General features: G+C 35.1%; 2 protein-coding genes across 4 annotated transcripts in view; one reads left to right on the top strand and one right to left on the bottom strand.

Moving 5' to 3' along the window:
- Positions 1–17460, top strand: part of LOC122334593 (NACHT, LRR and PYD domains-containing protein 12-like) — a 30627-nt gene extending 13167 nt beyond the window's left edge. For 2 of the 3 annotated variants that reach the window (XM_043232615.1, XM_043232607.1), the window contains exons 5-9: positions 4075–4248; positions 9635–9805; positions 13174–13335; positions 16638–16684; positions 16837–17460. In XM_043232615.1, the coding sequence (XP_043088550.1) occupies positions 4075–4248; positions 9635–9805; positions 13174–13335; positions 16638–16684; positions 16837–17375 (1093 nt within the window). In that variant the 3' untranslated portion in view covers positions 17376–17460. The other variant, XM_043232620.1, reaches the window with a different exon arrangement.
- LOC122334574 (NACHT, LRR and PYD domains-containing protein 3-like) overlaps positions 1–20767 on the bottom strand; it is a 498320-nt gene that overhangs the window by 319829 nt on the left and 157724 nt on the right. The gene's annotated exons all lie outside the window — the stretch shown is intronic.

Below are 20767 nucleotides of genomic sequence, written 5' to 3'. Positions count from 1 at the left end.
TGAGCAAGATGATCCAAAAAGGGCTGCCATATGTTTTTATCTATGTTGCCTGCAATTCCAAACCGAACTCTCTCCATGTGCAGTATTCCTGTAAGAGAGCTTAACCAAGTCTTGAACTGAGGGATATCTTCGGACTTCCAAAGTCGTAGAATTATACTCTTGGCAATAATCATTCCATAAATAACAGTGTTTTGTACATTGAGTCATTATGGTCCATTAAAGAAAGAGAATGTCTGAATAGTGCAATCTCTGGGTCAGGCTCCAACACAAAACTATACATTTCAGAAAACCATTTGAAAATGTCACACCAGAAATTATAGAGCTTAGGACAAGTCCAGAAAAGATGGGTAAGAGAGCCCTCTGCAGACTTACACCGATCACATGTAGAAGAAATAGTGGGGAAAATTCTGTGCAGTTTAGACTTTGAATAATGTAGTATGTGCATCACTTTAAATTGAATTAACTGATTCCTAGAGTTAATGGAGCAAGAGCGAATCCTGCTAAGGCTCTCCTCCTAGATTTCAGGTCCTATTTCTTTACCCAATTCCTCCTCCCAAGCATTTTTAAGGGAGAGTGTGGAGCAACTACTTTCATTAGAAAATGCATTTACAAAGTCAGAAACCAAATGTTTGGAATCAGGCGAGACCAACATCAGCCTATAAATTCTTCTTTCCTCTGGGAGAGTTTCAAAATTAGGCACTGCATGGCGTACATAGTTCCTAATCTGCAAGTACCGAAAGAAGTGTGTTTTAGGGAGAGAAAATTTGTCTGCTAATTGGGAAAAAGATGCAAAATGTTTATTTATATACAGGTCCTCCAAAGTAACAATGCCATTCTGCCTCCATATGCCGAATGTTGAATCCAATAAGGAGGGAGGAAATGCATGGTTGCGATGCACCGGGGAAAAGACTGCAGTATCAGGCAATTTACAATTCTTCTTTATTTGGTGCCATATTTTTAGGCAGTTCGAGACAATAAGATTATCCACCTTTACAGGTGGAAACAGTCCAGAGGCTGAGAAAAGAAGTGCTGGGAGGGAACCGTTACCGACACTCCTTTTTTCAATTGCAATCCAGGGGTATCAACTGAGATTTCCATACTATAATCCTCCTGCCAGTAAACAAGAGCCCTTGCATTTGCTGCCCAGTAATAGTGTAAAAAGCAAGGCAGCCCCAGCCCACCCATCTCTCTAGGCTTCTGTAAATGTTTTTTTTGATATTCTGTGAGCTTTGAAACTCCAAATAAAGCATAGAATTAAAAAAAAGGGCTTTTGTCAGAAAAATAGGTAAATTTTGAAAGAGATACAAGAATCTAGGCAGAGACAACATTTTAACAGCATTTATACGACCTAACATAGAGAGAGGAAGAGTCCTCCATTTACTAATGTCCAATTTTAAGTTTTCCAATTTCTGTAAGAAATTCAATTTAAAACTTAATTTGGGATTTTTGGGCAGAGTAACACCAAGATATTTAAGTTTATCTGTAATTTTGAAAGGGAGATTTTCTAAAAATTCTGTATCAAGATTAGCATTTAAAGACATAAATTCACTCTTTTGCCAATTAATTGTGTATCCTGAGACTGTACCAAAAGATTTTATAAGGTCCAATAATATTGGGACTGACTGTTCAGGATCAGACAAAAAGAGGGCAATATCATCAGCATACAATGAGATGTAGTGGTCCACATTCCCCAGTCTTACAGGTTTGATAGATGGATGATTTCTAATACTAATCACAAGGGGTTCAATTGCTACTGCAAAAAGTAAAGGGCTGAGGGGACACCCCTGTCGTGTGCCACGATGTAGTAAAAATGGCTTCGATTTTTCCTGATTTGTGAGAACAGAAGAGGATGGATGGGCATATAATGTTTTAATCCATGACACAAAACGACTCCCAAACCCAAATCCCTCTAAAACGTTTAGCATGTAGGGCCATTCTAATTGATCAAAGGCCTTTTCTGCATCTAAACACAGAGCAGCCACTTTAGAACTTTTTGGATATTTGTTATACATTATGTGCATTAATCTTCTAACGTTAAAAAATGAAAATCTATTGGGGACAAAACCTGTTTGATCTGCATGTATAATGGATGAAATATGTTTATTTACTCTATTAGCTAATATTTTGGTAAAGATTTTGATATCAGAATTAAGTAACGCAATAGGTCGATAAGTTCCATCCCTACCCTCTTTCAATATTAATGAGATATTAGCATTATATAATGTTACAGGAAATTTTTGAGTCTCTAGGGAATGCGTGAACATCCTCAATAGAAGGGGGGGGTCAGCTTCTCAGAATATTTTTTATATAATTCAATACCGAAACCATCAGGTCCCGCTGCTTTGCCATTGGGAAAGGACTTTATAGCATCAACAATCTCTTGGGACGTAACATCAGAATTCAGGGCCTCAGAAGCAGCGTCACTCAGCTTAGGAAGATTCACAGAGCTCAGCCAATCAGAAACATTTCTCCCTGCCTTTGATGAATACAATTCTTCATAATATTGTCTAAAACAATCATTTATGCCTTTTGGATCAACAATTACATCACCTGATTTTGATTTAATTTTGTGTATAGATTTATTGGCTTGTAAACCTCTCAGTTGTCGAGACAGCAATTTATGAGGCTTTTCTCCCAGCTCAAAGTATTTTTGTCTCACCCTTAACAGCTGATCCCATACCTGCTCAGATAAAATAGTATTATATTCAAATTTCAATTTTAGAATGGATTGTAGTGTAGAAGGATTAGAAGAGTTTCTATAAGAGGGCTCTAAATTAGATAATTCTTCTTCTATTTCTAGGAGACGCCTACGTTTGTCTCACCTGGCTGAGGACTCAAAAGAAATAATATGGCCCCTAATCACCACCTTAAGAGTTTCCCAAAGGATAGAATCAGTGACTTCAGCATTATCATTAATCTCAAAAAATTCTGATATCTTGTTAAATATAAATTGGGCAAATGTCGTATCAGAGAGTAAAGCAGGACGAAAACGCCAACAATATGGTTTAGTCTTATGGCCAAAATCAAAAATAACTGAAGTTGGTGCGTGATCGGAGATTAAAATGTTATGATAATCTGAGGCGACCACTTTTGATATAAGTTTAGAGTCTAATAAAAAATAATCGATTCTGGAAAAAGACTTGTGTCTTTGTGAAAAAAAAAGAGTAGTCTCTACCTGAGGGATGTAGCAGCCTCCATATATCGACCAGGTTCATGAAGGACATTAGGTCATTCAAAATCATGGAGGCAGAAGGCAACTGGCTTACCTGGGTTGACCTGTCCAAAATGTTGTCAAGCACACAATTAAAATCCCCACCTATAATTACATGTGAATCAGTAAAATCAGACAATAGGTTAAATATTTTGGTGAAGAAAGTTGGATCGTCAAAATTGGGCCCATAGACATTTAGAAGTGTGACATGAAATGAATAAATATAACCCGTTACCAAAATATATCGACTATTTGGGTCACTCAGGGTAGAAATATGTCTGAATGGAACTGTCTTGCGAATTAAAATTGCAACTCCTCTAGCCTTACTGGAAAACACGGACTGAAAAATATGGCCTGCCCAGCTGCATTTTCCACCTCCGTCATTCTATCTCCGAGAGACACTAAAGTTGCTTGTGTGGATGCCAAAGATGCCTCCAAAAGATCAAACCGGTCTGTCATCGTTTTGCTCATATTCTGTATTGCCAACAGAATACTGGTAGACTCTGCGTCTACTCCGCAACTCATCCCCGAGATTACTGCGGCCTGTTCTGCTGACTCCGAGGGTGACGGAGCAGGCGCCTCGTTCAGAGCTTTAGTCATCTTTTTCCCCTTGTCTGTTTTCGGCTTAGTCATTTTGTAAACTTGCCCTAAGAAGTGTCCAAAATAATAGCGCTGAAGAAACCTGAAAATTATAGAAATAACCGACTAATTTAAAGAAATGGAGGAGAGCTCGACAAACTACGACTACTCCATGTGGTGCTCACTAGCGCCCCCACCAGGACAGGTTTGAGAAGCACTGAAGTGTCTCAGTCTGATAGGGACATCAGCACACATTCTTTTTAAACTATCCTTTCTGTTTTCAGATTAGCAGGCTGTAATCTCACTGGTCAGAACTGTGAAATTGTGGCTTCTGCTCTACAATCACCAAACTCACCCCTGAGAGAGCTGGACCTGAGTAACAATCATCTGCAGGATTCAGGTGGGAAGCTGCTCGCTGGTGGACTAAAGAATCCAAACTGTCAACTCAACATACTGAGGTTTGTGATTTTAATAACTATACAGTTAAAGTGGAAAACATTTTGAGACACTGTTTTGTATTTTTAACGGAAATCACAGCAGTGTACATCTGTGACTATACACGATACACAACTATTAGCCAACCACAGCAGCGGCTGTTTACTTCTGAGTCTACAACTTGCCATGCATTATCTCTAAATTATTATGTTTTATTATGTAAAAAAATTTATAAAATTATAAGTGGACCACAGAGAACAGTACAAAATTCAAAAAAGGCATTGGGTGACCCTTTTAAAACTGAAATGAAATAAAAAAACTTTCAGAGGTTAATTTTCATTTTGTGTTTTATGTAAATATTAAAAGGTTAGTTCACATATATTGAACCGAGGCAATACAGTGATCTGTCACGACACATTAAAGAGCCACAAAACGCTTTTTATAGTTTGAATTTATTTAAAAATAACACAGTTTAAAAGCTAAGAGTCATGAGACCTTGTTTAATATCAAAAGTGTTGTCAGTTTTCTCTTTGCTCTGCGGTGTATTTTACGCTTTGTGAGAACACGTGTGTAGTGTGAGAGCAGCATTGTTTATCTGTCATGGCAACAGTAACTAAGGAGGGTGGGTCTTTGTGAAAGGTCAATTAAGGAGAAATTTAACGTTAACTCAAATATACAGCTAAAATTAGATGACACAAGGTGTCAAAGTATCAGATGCCAAAAAAATCTGCAAACAATTCATCAGACCATATATTGGAGCAGGTTGGACTAAACTCATCCAGGTGTACATCATATTAATAGGTTGATGAAAAGTTGGCGGTGCATTATGCATTTCGGATGCCATTACTGAATACTGTAGGAAGTTACAAAAGCTGAGATAGGCACTTGCCAATATCCTTTCAATAGATCTAACTTACTGACATACCGAGCTAAATCAAGATTGTCCACACAGTCCTCACTTTATGTCAACTGGAAACAGTCTGGCACTGTTACAGCATTTACCTTCATGATAGTCAGTGCAAAATTGGGCAGTGTCCTCCTTTTTTGAACAAGGAGACATGACATGTACTACAGCTAGGATTGGCAAATCCATGCTTTAGCAAAAACTCAACCTCAGTATTCGTGACAGTCCATTTCATGCTGTTCACACAATACGAGCATAGCTTGGTCTGAGCAGTGTTACCTACATTAGTGTCTGGCTGCAGAACTGTGGTACAAGAAGGCACATCATTAAACATACTAGGAACATCAGTAATCATGAATTACACCTGATCATCTTCCGCTAAAGCACGCTGTACAGACTTATGATCAAACTGACATTTAATGTTTTTCTGTGCAGAGGCCAATGAATTTCTCACATTAGAGCAAGTTTTATGCAGATGCTTGCGTAATTTACTGGCATAATTTAACATGTTGATTTTGCAAATAGAATCAAGTGCTAGCGTATTTGCTTTAAGCATTTTAGTGGGCCTCTGACAGTGTGAGCAAACACTAAATCAGCGTGATTAAAACTAAGACTTTCCTGTATGGCTTCCCTTACTGTGAACAACACCATTGCCTTTAACATCTGATGAAAAATGTTAAAGAACACCTTGGCTTTTGATAGGATATGCGCTACCGATCCGGGTGAGAAATATTCCAAGTTGCCAAAACTTGTGAAAAGAGTTTTGAAAGGAAATGTGTGTCTTTTGTCTCATTTGCATGATTTTAAGAAAATCTAAAGTAGAGAAGAACTTCACAATGGTTTTGACGACAACTGGTGCCGTGACAACTAGAATCACCTCTGGAAACCGTGTAGCAACACATTACTGTCAGCAAAAACTGGTTACCACATTTTGTTTTGACTTGAACTTGAATTGGGTGGAGTTTTCATTATTTTTTCATTTTCAGCTGGCAAAGTATCTTTAACAAATATAAGTGCCATGAAGGATGTAGACAAATCATCAGTGTCTATTTTTTGAGCTTGATCCTGAGTGACATCACAAGCAGGAAAAGTTTCAGGATATATTTCTGACAATTCATCAGTGTGATCTGATAAAACAGGTTTGTTAAACACTTCCAACATGTAAAAAAACCTTCCCACCAGCCAAATCATGACCTAGGATAAACTTAACCCCTTTGACAGGTAAACAATCACAAACACCTTCAAAAACTTGTACACAACCCTGACTGCAAATGGTTGTGGTATAGCGGGACTTTAACAATGCTCATCTCAACTATGAAGGACTGGGATGTGCCAGTATCACAGAGCATTTTAACCCTTAACTGTGCTGTAGGTTTACCCAAAATGGAAACCTATTAAAAAGGTTAGAAGCTACAATCAGGCTTATCTGTCTCAGATATCTATCTCAGTGTAGGACTTGTGAAAACTGTAGAAGTTAAAAGCCTTAATTGTAGAGCGCAGTTGTTTTCTTTTCAACACCAGACAGTCCGCAATGAAATAGCCAGTATTATGACAATAAGACAATTATGACAATATGACAATCTTTAGCCTTGGGCAGATTTTACCTTGTTCATGGTTAGACTGGTTATCAAGGGGTGCAGGAATAATCAAATTCTTGTGTCAGCAAAGACAGAAGCTTGAGACAAGGATGTTACTTTTTGTTCATTTAATACATGAAATGCTTTCCAGTATACAGTTCTTAAATACTTCCAAAAGAATTCATTCTTGCATTGTCTTCAAATAGTTACTTCACTAAACCATAGGCTGGAAAAAACAAACTCTGGGCCGGTATCTGAGACAAAGGAACCATCCTCCGTTACTTCCACCAATTTCTGCAACACACTGTTTTTTCTCTCTTTCTTATGCTGCTACTTTGAAACAGGAATTTGGTAATTATCCACAATACTAATTGAATCATATTTTCGACATTTATCAAGCAGCTCCAAAGTAAGTGCACTAATGAAGTAAAGTCTGCCATACAACCACTAAGACCATCAACCACCTCTTAACAATGTATATTCACTCCGCCATCAACACCAGCAATAATAAATTTCCCTGGACATAAATTATTGCTGGTTGTAACGCCTAGCCAGCAGACGGAGCCATCACCAGAATACTAGCAGTACCTCACTCCCTCTGTCTTCTTCTACTATCATTTCCTGTCCAGGGCCTTAAAACCACGAGCCCTCCTTTAGATCGTCGTGAAGTATTGCCAGTCTACCTGTCTTACTAAGTGTTTTTGTTTATCTGATTGTGTGCCATGTGTTTGGACCTTGCCTGCCTTTTTGACTTACGCTTCACGGATCTGTCCTTTGGACTCTTTGCCTGGACTGAACTGCCTTTCTGGTTACGATTCACTGCCTGTCTTCTCACTATCATTTATTGGATTATCCCTGTGTTTGTTGTAAGATCGGACTGTTTCACTCTTACTGACCCATTGCCTGGCTTACCTTTTATGCTTTCTTTTTCAACCTCTGTTAATAAACTTCTGTAAATGGATTTGACGTCGGCTTCCTCCTCCTCCTCCTTACATTTGTGTTGATGGCAGAGATTGTAACTGTCACAAACAGCACCTCTGTGGCTCTCTCCAACCACCACCGGAGGGAGCTCTCACCGGAGTAATGATCGCTTTGGACTCAGTTTCCCACAACCCCATGCCTTGGGCTGATTAGTGCTGCCAGGTGTTTCTCATTCACCACGCCCTTTATAATGAACTTCCCCACGGACATTCAATGCGAAGTCTTGTTTGTCTACACAGCAATTCCGAGCGTTTATTCTTGTTTTGATTATCTGTTGCCGACCTTGACTGTATCCGTTTCTGTGATTGTTCTCTGCCTGCCTACTGACCTATTGCCTGTTATCGTTTTGTCTTCTGGATCTCCCTTCTTGCCCTGTTTGCTCCTGTTTTGACCTTGGCCGTTTGACTACGATTAAACCCTGTCGCACATGGATCCAACCGCCTTTGACCCTTCATTACAGTAACTAACAAAAGTTCTATTCCAGATAAATCTCATTGTTGTAAATGTTCTATTCATCAAAAAAATTTAAAACTCAGTACTCAGCTTTTTTCAAAATTATACTAATAATAAATACTTGCACAGAAATCACATGAATAAATTACATATATTGGGGAAAAAAATGGCTTACTCTTAAAAATCTTACTTTTGACTATATAGTGTAGTTTCAGAATGTATTATAAAATATACAGCTTGAGTCTGCTTCTGTATTAGACATTTACTTTAATATTATGCAGCATAAATGTGGGATCAAAGATGTTATTTTTGATGTCATTTATATTAAAAAGTTATAAACAGTATCTACTATTACAAGAAATTACAGCTATTTTTTTCAGTGTAAAAAGAGTCTGTTCTTATTTCACTTGGTATTAACAGCTTCTTGATTAATTAAATTCTAAATAGAACCCATTTGTATTTAAAACCACAGCCTCCTCCGGTCCCTGGTTACGTTGCTCATCATCATCTTCATCAACTACTTCACCCTCATTCTCTTTGTGGCTCCAGTGCCTCATGCCTTAATAAAGATGTTTTACTTGCATATTTGCCACAAAAAAAATAGTTGAACACTTGATGATGCTGTTGATTTCCATCAATAATAATGAAAAATTTGAATGTTAGAAATAATACATTTGATTAAAATGACTATAAATGTAATTCATGTAAGGGGTCTCTGAATTCTTAATCTTCCCCAGCAACTCTATCGTATGCATGCGATTAACTTAGATGCGCAAGACGACAAAAAGTGTGTTTGACTTGAAGAGGCGCTTCAGCGAGCGATCTGTGTGTGACATCATAGCACCACGAGAGTGAGCGTATGGATCCGTCAGCTGTCGTGGTATTTTGATGTCAGACACCTATTGGTCGAAGCAGCACTGCTTTAAGTCAAACACACCTAAAGAGGAAGCTGAGGTTCTAGTGCATGTGAAGCTGCCCCGCTACATCAAGACCAGCTCTTTCATCTACTTATAAAATGAAATTGATGTAAACACAGTCAGTTATGTTTTCAGAACAGGACAAGACGTCTGATATGTGGAAATAGATCTGTGCATTATCTGTAAACTTTCAGATACTTAAAGCACGCACAGATACTGAAAGCTGAACGTTCCCCCCATATTACTATATATTTGCTTATTTTCTTAAGCTATTTATTTTTAATTCTTAACAATAATTCAATATATAATAATATATCTTTAACTAATTAACTATTATTTTAGAGAGCAACCTGCTTATATAATGTAATGAACACGCACAAAAGAAATAAAAATTCCATATAATCAAGATGCATCATAATGAATTTAGTTTATCAGTGACATGATAATTGTAATCGTATTGAATTGTGAAATCATTTCTCTAATACACTCACACACACCGCATATTCATACTGCTGTTTCCAAAAGCCAGAAATAAGATCTAAAATGAAGCACACTAACATTATTACTGTTGTTCTAGATTATCTGGCTGTATGGTGAAAGAGGAAGGTTGTGCCGCTCTGACATCAGCTCTGAGTTCAAACCTTTCACACCTGAGAGAGCTGGACCTGAGTAACAATGATCTTCAGGATTCAGGAGTAAAGATACTTTGTGCTGGACTGAGGACTCCAAATCAAATCATCATACTCCGGTAAGTCATTCATATTGATTTATATTGTTATAATACACATGAAAAACGGTAGTGAAATCCCATACTTTCAATTGTTTGTTTATTAGGGACCTGTGGTGTATTATAGAAAGTTTCTTATCTTAGATCTTAAGTTAAGGATTTTTCAAAAATCCATATTACAGAAATATATCTTATCTTACAAAACCATTTTTTATCTCTGTTTAGTAAATCTTAAATTGCACCGACAGTCCAGTCTCAGGTCTGTTACCAAGCAACCAACACTGCACTGCTGGTGAGATAGGATACTTAACTTTGAAAATGGGAAAAAATAAATAAATAAATAAAAAAATGGAAAAACGATGAAGACTAAGGACAAAGTATTAAAATAACTATAGCCGCTATCCACAAGCATTAACAAGCTTCGAAGAGCCAGGATCCATTTTTAAAAACTCAGACTGTGTTCATCTGAAAGAAGAAAGTCATATTCATCTAGGATGGCTTCGGGGTGATTAAAATATGGGGTAATTGAAATTTTTTGGTAAATTATTGCTATTTTTCTCTATAACTACGAAAGCTACACTGTGTTAAACTGGTAACAGTCCCCAAATAGTTGTTCCCCTTGGTTTATCCATCTGTGCTTCGATGTGATTTGCCCTGAATGCAGACTTCTGGAAATAACGCTACATTAATCTACTTAAAAAAATTATTTTTATAATGCCCAGAATAAGTCAAAATCAAAATATAACTATCGTAAAATGAACACAAGAGCTTCCGAGGTCCTTTAGCTGGGACATGAAATGGTCTGAAAGCTGGGGTAGAAAAACATGTGGTGAAGACTATATCAGGGACACCACACACACCAGAAAAACCCCAGAAATACACAATAAACATGAATTTAACAACATTAATAAACATAACTGCTAAAAAAGAAACATTCTTCTTTTTATTATTATTATTATTGTCATTATTATTGTTATTAAAGTTGTTTCAGAAAAAGAAACATAGAAGAAAAAACATAAAACATCTGATTTGAAATGCAATGCATGGATTTCTGGGAATGTCAGTTTGTTTTTTCTCTGTAAATCTGACATTTATTTTACTCCCAAAAACGGTATTTCACCATGAAATTGTCTGCAAACAATTCAAAAGCTCTTTGATCACAACAGACATATGATTGAAACTTTGGGTCATTAACTGAGGCAGGATAGAAAGTTCATTAGTGGTTTCTTTGACACTGACAGAGATAACAGTCAAGACAGAGTACAGATGTCCTGGACTGAAATAGGATGAACAGACTGTTCAGAATCATGAGCATCGACTGGAGCTGAACTCATAATGGGCAGATAGTACTAAATCAGACTCACTGAGAGAAGCTGATAAATCTGACTGTTCTGTTGTGACTAAATGGTTGAACAGTTAATAATCAGCCTCCATGGTTTGTTCAGCATAAAACAAGAGTTCATATACAGCCTCTATAGCTATGACAGGACCGGACGAGGATTCACAGACAGACTACTTTTATAATTCTTTTAGCATTTTTAAAACTAATTATACATAAACTATTTGTATATCTTGAAAATTGTTGCTTCAATTATTGTTTTGCAGATAGAACCATAATCCCAAGCAGAAAATGACTTTCATGTAGGAAAGAGACTTGGTCCATGTATTACTTTTGTTTTACAGAATGTAAAAACTTTAAAGCTCAATATCTCAAAACCACTCAGAACACAGAAAGAACCTTATAATTCTAATGGGATGAATTACCCTCATCCATCCCCAACTCCTCATCTTCTGTCAATCAGGATCCAGCCTTCTGATTTTCCTTAAAACAGACTAATTCAAACGTGTACTAAAATGATTGAACTTTACTAATATCTACAATATATCAGTTGGCTCTGTTCTGTTTGCTCCGGGGGGTTAATACTGCTCTCCCTGCTCTCATCCATGCTATAGATGAACAGAACAGAACCATACCGACAATTCAAACTGTATGCTAATTGTCAATTATCTTTAAAGATAGTGGTCCTGACAGAAATAATACATTTAAGCAACAAGACATTAGTAGCTGATGATGTAAGAAACCACAGACTTCCAAAGCAATGTTTCAAAGCAATCACAACTTGTTCATAATAATAAGGAACTGCTTTTATGATGTCCACAAGTCACTAGATGATGTGGAAGATGTACAAGTTGTTCTAAAATGCACCAAAGTGCCTGAAAAAACTGTATAATTTGACCTGTGTTCTATTTCTAGGCCAACTCTAAAACCAGAATTGGTTGTTAAGTAAAGTTTTTCTCTTGTGAGGAGTTAGTGTGAGGCACTCATGAGTTAGTCTGGTGTTTTAAATGGTTGTGTTTGAACAAAGAAATCAAGATACTTCCTGTTATATTACTGTGCTTAACATAGAAAATTGTGTTTTGTGTTTGATTTGATGTGTGCTTCTTCTGTTTGAGTTTTCAGGAGTTGGTAACAAAGTAAATATTTTGTAAGCTAAAAAGTACAGTAAAAATCACTTTAAACATCATCATTAAAAATTAGATTAGTAATATGCATTGCTAAGAACCTAATTTGCACAACTTTAAAGGCATATTTTTCTCTGAGCATTTATTTTATTTATTTTTTTACCCACAGATTGAAGATTTTCAAATAGACTAGTTAAATCTTTGCCAAATATTATCCTATTCTAATAAACCATACATAAATGGAAAGCTTATTTATTCAGCTTTCAGAAGGATAAATAAAGTGATAAATGTGAAAATTGGTCGTTGTATTCAACAGTCATGTCTGTGATTGGCTATAATGGCTATAATGCTCAATGCAAGTACATTATAACCAGTAATCTTTATTAATATCTTTATTGTAATCATATTCACAATCATGTCACAATAACTCACAGCTATATTTATACAGCACATATCTAAAGTCTGAGACCCACCAAGCCGTCGGTCGGACATTGGCTCTCGTCAGCATGTTGAATAGGTGTCGGGGAAATAAGAGCTCTTATTGGACACCTAGTTTCACAAATGAGTCAGTGCCAGAGAATTAAAGGGAAGTGATGAAAACAAATCAATGAAAGCGGCACAAACAGAAGACTCTTGTAATTCTGCGTGATCTTACCCAAGCATTCCAATATATCAGTATTATGACAATGTGAGCTGCTTAAAATAAAGAACACTGTTAATGTTACTGATATTCAAAAAGGTAAGCAAGCACTGCTTTGTTCGTTTTATATTTTTATCTCCTATTTCTTAGTTTCAGTTTCTTTGTTTGATGAATATTAACTATTGATAGCTACTGATATAGACATTGTGGCTAGTGGGTTGGTGTTAGCTCTGTGTGTCCCGGCCTTAAAAATGAAGCCCACTAACATGAAGACTTTCTGTTGTAGATTATCTGGCTGTATGGTGACAGCAGAAGGTTGTGCTGCTCTGTCTTCAGCTCTGAGTTCAAACTCCTCACACCTGAGAGAGCTGGATCTGAGCTACAATCATCCAGGAGATTCAGGAGTGAAGCTGCTCTCTCAAACACTCAAACATCTGGACAAACTCAAGTAAGTGGATCAGAAACAATCATTCTCTCAGATCTGTATGTGACACTGGTTTTATCAGGATGTTCATCATGATTTATTACGATGGACAAAAACAACAACATTAATATTAATAATAAAATGACAATTCTATGCTTCGATCTTAGAGGATTATTTAATTCCACTTGGTTCATGAAAAATTACAATCATTTATCAGGCTACTGATTTGACTGAAGTCTTCATGACTTGAATAAATGTCATTTAAACATATTTGTCTGTTCATTTGTTCACATTTATATCTCTTTAGTAAAAGCAGATGAATTTTAGATTTTTTTTACGAAAGAGATATGATACAAACAAAATTCAATTATCTGCTGTGTTTGTATGAAATAGACTAGTAGCACAGTTTCTAGTGGAAAAAGTGATCAACGTCATCAGATTTAAAAATATATGTCTAAAGTTTGCCCTGCGCTCATGTAGTCATGGATCAAAAAGTAAAGCAAGTACATGTTTCCTTTAGATTAAACCAGAAGAAGTTTTCAAAGATGGAAGTGTTTTGTTACAAGTCTGCAACTTGTTGGAGAACCAGTGGAACATTTCAAGTTGTTAAAAACTGATAAACCGAAATTCCCTTGATTCCCAAAGTCCTTGTAGTACTAAAACAATCAGTAACTTTCATAGTACTGTGACCTAATCCAAAGCTTGACTGGAATTCATTTACATTTTATTTTACAAAAGATCCAAATACTTTTGCAAGAAATCTGCTCCTAGTCCCATCTGAACTGAATAACTATGTTTTAACAAAGGGAGAACCGTAGCTGATTTCCAGGCACAGGAAATAATATTTAAAGCTAAACTTTATATATTTAAACTTTAAATATTATTTGAAGTTAAACTAAATTAGTTAAAAGTTAAAATAAAAGCAAAGTAGAGCCAATGAGTCTGTCAGCCCAATCTTTTTTTGTGCAAATCTGATCATATTTAGATGCTCTAGATGCCAATTAACTTGTATGTGGTTTGGAATCCTGTTCAAATAGCATTTCTGGACTTGATAAATAATATGATAAATTAAGCAGAATAATGAACGGAAACTTAACTCTTTGATGCACATGCTGTAAAAAATTCCTTTTAATGCACAATAAATGACCCATATTCATTTTTATTAATTCAATTTTGTGTTTCGCTTGGCTTTTTTGTTTATTTGTTTGTTTTATCTTTTGAAATCAGTTTGTTTTAGCATTTTATATTCCCTGATCTTTAATTTCCATGATCCATAAATGTTCAAGGTATCATATTTTTACAATTATCACAAATTATTATTATTTTTTTCTATGTTTTGTGTTACTACATCAACTAAATAAAATCACACAGGTACAGCACCATCTCATATTCGCCTCACAAATGACAACTATAGGTTTGTGCTCCTTGTCAGAGTCAGTCCTGCAGGGTTTAGCTTCAAGCTTCATAAAAACTGACCCCCAGGACCGAGGTGGCTTCCTCTAGTGTAGACGTCCAACACATTGCTCCACAGTCATGAGTTATGGGCTCAAAAACAGGCCTGGACCTCAGTCTTAGTCTGATGAACTAGACTAACCCTAAGATATTTCAGACTCTGAATCAGGACTAAGAAGTTTCTGATCTTCCTCATCATGCAGCATCAGTTGTTCTTCTATAATGACTGGAATCAGCCAAACTATCACTCGAGAGAAAGAGAGCACAACAAGAACTTGATCCATGTGTAAGCTGTATATTGCAGCGGTCAGACAGAAACTTATATAATTGATTTATGACAAAAAAAATCTATAAAATGTAATATGAATAAAATTGGAGTTTCTTCATGACAGCAACAAAATATACTTGTATATATTATTTAGACTTTTTATTGTGTTGACCTGGCTAACATTAGTCAAGCTAAAAATAGTATGTTAACAACATAATAGAAGCCTATTAGACATGTTTAGAATTGACAATAGAATTAAAGGTCAAGATAGCCTTAGTCTAACAATCAAATATTATGTCCAGTTATCTTCCACAGTATATCAAATATTTTCTGTTGTAATAAAATAAGACTAAATTACACAACAGCAGCCACACTGATGTGCAGAATAGTTTTCTGCAGTAAATATGTTTCTACTTGCAAAAAAAAAAAGAAGAAAATAATAAAAGTTTTCTATATGGGTCGTTTTTTGACCTCGGTGTGTAAAATTGATGTAGAAATACAAAAGCTGTTTTGTTTTTTTCTTTATCAAGTGAAGAAAAGGAAAATAAATATAGTGATTTAAACAAGATATTTAACTAGAAAGTACATTTCTTGAAGAAAATGTGAGTGGTGCTTGCCGTGGCAAAACTTGCGTTAGGGTGCTACTTACTATTGAGTTTTATAGAGTTCTCATCATGAATGCGCATGTAGCTAGTCACTGTTAGCATGTAGCACTGCTAGCATCACTAACATGTCTGAAGTCCGGTTTGCTCTATGTCTCTATCATGCTTATCAAGTGACTAGCATGTCGCTAGCATGTTTCCAGCATGATTAGAAAGTGACTAGAATGTGTCTTGGAGTTTGGATTTGGTTGCTAAGGTCATCTATAATGGTTGCTAGGGCGTGGCTATGAACGTAGACCCGATCGCTTCTAAAAGCATCATCTTTCCTCAATACCCGAAAACTGTGGGACGAACGGAATCCGTATGAGGAAAAGTAATAGTGTGCTTCACCTTAAAAGGCAAGCAGCACTAATGAAGAGCTGGAATAATAAATGATAAAAAATCCATTTCTCTCCGAAATTCAGCAAAGAATCAAAGGCATGACTGAAATAAGAAAAGACACGAATACGGGCCGCTTTAGACCCATGTAGTTCATCAAAGGGTTAACAGAGACCAGAACAGACTGAGACTAAGAGAGAGATGAGGTTTAAGTCAAACACAGCTGAGATGAAGAGAACTACAGCAAACAGGATCATGTGACAAACTCATTCAGTTCTGTTAGTGACATAGAAGAAAAAAACATTGACCTGACAAGGTCCAAAAAAGTTAGAGAAGACTTCTGAAATGTAATGATTACAGTTATGTGGTTTAAAATATGACAAATTAACATTTAACATTAAGTTCATTTAAAGAATCAGATCAACAGATTATTCACTGTGTGTGTGTGTGTGTGTGTGTGTGTGTGTCTGTGTGTCTGTGTGTCTGTGTGTGTGTGTGTGTGTCTGTGTGTGTGTGTCTGTCTGTGTGTGTGTGTCTGTGTGTGTGTGTGTGTGTCTGTGTGTGTGTGTGTGTGTGTGTGTGTGTGTGTCTGTGTGTGTCTGTGTGTGTGTGTGTGTGTGTTATAGTGTGGATCATGGAGGAGAATTCAGGATTACAACAGGACCCCGAAAATGTAAGTACACACACAGTTCAGTAGTAAACACTTTCACTCACTCACACACACACACACACACACACACACACACACACACAGACACAATTTCTCTCACACACACAGTTTTCTTGTTTTTAGTTCAGTAGTAGATGTGTGTGTGTTGTGTTTAGACGCCTGTGATCTCACACTGGACCCAAACACAGCAGACACTCGACTCGTTCTGTCTGAAGACAACAGGAAGGTGAAGAAAGTGTTTGAGAGACAGCCATATCCTGATCATCCAGACAGATTCGATGTGTGTCAGGTTCTATGTTCAGAGACTCTGACTGGACGCTGTTTCTGGGAGATTGAGTGGAGCGGAGCTGTTGAAATATCAGTGTGTTATAAAGATATCAAGAGGAAAGGATGGAGTGATGACTGTTTGTTTGGATGTAATCTGAACTCCTGGAGTCTGATCTGCTCTGATTACGGATTCACTGTTCGTCACAATAATAACTCCACATATATCTCTTCTCCTGGAGACTCCTGTAAGAGAGTAGGAGTGTTTCTGGACGAGTCGAGTGGCTCTCTGTCCTTCTACAGCGTCTCTCACACACACACACTCACACACTTACACACATTCACACACACATTCACTAAACCTCTACTCACTGGGTTTAAACTTAATGATACAAACTCTTTAGTGTCTCGGTGTCACATTAAACATTAAACACACACACACACACACACACACACACACACTCTCTCTCTCTCTCTCTCTCTCTCTCTCTCTCTCTCTGTCTCTGTCTCTCTCTCTCACACACACACACACACTCTCTCTCTCACACACACACACACACTCTCTCTCTCACACACACACACACTCTCTCTCACACACACACACACTCTCTCTCTCACGCACACACACACACACACACACAGACTCTCTCTCTCTCTCACACACACACTCTCTCTCTCTCTCTCTCACACACACTCTCTCTCTCTCACAAACACACACACACTCTCTCGTTCACACACACACTCTCTCTCACACACACACACACACACACACTCTCTCTCTCTTTCTCTCTCTCTCTCACACACACACACACACCTATAATGATGTGAAAGTGTGTGTGTTTGAAGTCATCCTCATCATCATCAGGAGGAAGATGTTTCTGTCACACATGTATGTTTCAAATCATGTCATATTTACACTGTATATGAATATATTAAAACACTTTTAATCAAACTTTAGACTGAATCTGAATTTCTTTTGACTCATAAACACATTAATAATCATCTGAACATCTTCATATTTGGGTCAATTTTAATATTAATATTAATTCAACCCTCAGAAACTTCACTTTCGAGTCACACTTGGTTCTTAAAATATACGTCTCAACATTCAGACATAAATGATTTTCTTTATTTTTATCATTAAAACTAATTAAACTCTTAAAAAAACCTAATTTCTGGTCACACTTCTTCATTGAAATGTCCGTTTATGCTTTTTTTCAGGAAAATAGTAATTATATATTTTTGTTTAATAATATTTTTCTAATAATTATTAAAAATGTTGTAAAGATTTTATGATAATATGCAATATTTGTACTTTTTTTTTGTTATTTTTACCATTAAAATGAATGTAACTCTGATCCCTTTTATTTTTGGGTCACACTTGGTCCTTTGTTTGTTTTTTCAGGAAAATTGCCACACTTTTTTATTATTATTGTTATTAATATTATTATTTTAAGGAGATTTTATGATACTATGCAATATTTATAGTTTTTCTGCCAATAAAATGAATTAAACTCTGATCCCTTTTATTTTGAATAAAACTGATCTTTCACTTTCGGTCACACTTGTTCCTTTTTTTTTGTTTTTCTCAGGAAAATCATATATATTTTTATTTAATAATATTTTTTTATAATTATCAGGAGATTTTATGATACTATGCAATATTTATAGTTTTTCTTAGTTCTTTTTAGCATTAAATGAATTTAACTCTGATCTCTTTTATTTTTGGGTCACACTTGATCCTTTCTTTTGTTTCAGGAAAATCATAATCATTTATTTTTTGATAATTTCCTACAATTTTAAGAAGATGATACTATATTTATGCAAATATTTTTACCATTAAAACCCTGAGTGTCTTCATTTTCGGGTCACACTTGTTCCTTGAAATTTATGTCTTTCTTTTTTTCAGGAAAATGATAAACAAATATTATTAATAAGATTTTTTATTATTTAGATTTTTGAGAAGATTTAATGATGTTACATTTATGCTTTTTCTCAGGAAAATAGTAATTATATATTTTTGTTCAATAATATTTTTTTAATAAAATTTTAAGTTGATTTTATCATACAATGCAATATTTATAACTTTTTATCTAAACCCTGGTTAGCTTTATTTTCGGGTCAGACTTGATCCTTTATTTTTTCAAGAAAATCGTAATTATATATTATTGTATAATATTTTTTTAATTATTTTAATTCTGGGGAGATTTTATGATACTATGCAACATTTTGAACAATTTTATGAGTTATTTTTACCATTTAAATGATTTAAACTATGATCCCTTTTATTTTCGGGTCACACTTGGTCCTTTTTTTGTTTATTTAGTGTTTTTTTGGAAATTCATAATCATATATTTTAAGAATATTTTTTGATTATTATTTTGATACTATGCAAGATTATTTTTGATAATTATTTTGATATTTTTTGATAAACTTTGATCCCTTTTATTTTTGGGTCACACTTGATCTTTCGTTTTTTATTAGTTTTTTTATGGAAATTCATAATCATAGATTTTTCTTTAATAATATTTTTTGATAATTATTTAAAATTTTTGCAATATAAATATTTTTTTTTAGCTATTTCTAAAATTAAGTTGAATAAAACTCTGATCCCTTTCATTTTCACACTTTTTGTTTTCTTTCAGGAATTTCATAATCATAAAACTTTTTTAGTTATAATTTTTGATTAAAATTTACAATTTTAGGGAGATTTTATTATACTGTGCAATATTTCTGAAATTTTTATTATTGTTGTTTTTTGCCATGAATAAAACGTTTTGGGATTTTTAGGTTACACTTGGTCCTTCATTATTGTTTTTTTCTTTTTCAGGAAATTCATAATCAGATATTTTTGTTTAATAATATTTTTATTATTATGAAGACATATTTTGTGCATATTTTATAATAATATACAATATTTACACACTGTATGAATTATTTTTCCATGAAAATTAATTAAACTGTTTTTTTGGTGTGTTCAATTTTTCTCAGGAAAATAGTAATGAAATATTTTTGTTCAATAACATTTTTAAATAATTATTTAATTATTTACTAATTATTTTATTTTATTTTCATACAAAATTATTTTTACACTTAGTTGTTTTCACACTTGATCCCTTCTTAATCATATATTATTGTTTGATAATATTTTTGGAGGATTATTGTGAATTTCTTGGAGGTTTTATAATGCTGTGCAATATCTATAGAAGCCTTATGAGTTATTTTTTACCATTAAAATAAATGAACAGCACAGTTCATGGCATACAGCTGATCATTTAACTCTTAATGATTCATAATGTGACAGAAACTGACAGTATTACAGAAATAATGTGATCAGCCAGAGATAAGTGTGTTAATATAATGTTCATACGCTCTACATATTGTGTGTTATTTGTTATTGTGCGTCATATATTCAGTAAAGCAGACAACTTTATTACAACATTATTAATGTCGCTACATTAATAATTAATAATGTATCTCAGAGATACTGCTGACCTGGCAACCCTTGATAAAATGATTAACAGTTAATGTGAGTAATATATATAAATAAATAGGGCACTGTATGCCTTAAATTGTTTAACTGTTTAACCCCTAATCGTGTGTAATATATTAGCTTTAGCATTTTACCCCGATACGCTAATCATCTAAACCTAGCACTGACCTTTTTAATATATGAACTAATTTAGATTCAGAGACGGGAAGAACAAACAGAGAATGAAAAGTAAAAGGAGATAGAGGCAGGTTACGTCTCAAAATCAGCTCATTTCTTCCTCAAGAAGATGAGATCCGGCTAGCTGAGCTAGTCAAGATCTGAGCAAAACC

The sequence above is a fragment of the Puntigrus tetrazona genome, chromosome 3 (assembly GCF_018831695.1).
Source record: "Puntigrus tetrazona isolate hp1 chromosome 3, ASM1883169v1, whole genome shotgun sequence".
In the NCBI taxonomy this organism is placed as follows: domain Eukaryota; kingdom Metazoa; phylum Chordata; class Actinopteri; order Cypriniformes; family Cyprinidae; genus Puntigrus; species Puntigrus tetrazona.
Note: the sequence above shows the minus strand (reverse complement) of the source record. Positions and strands in the feature narration are given on the sequence as shown.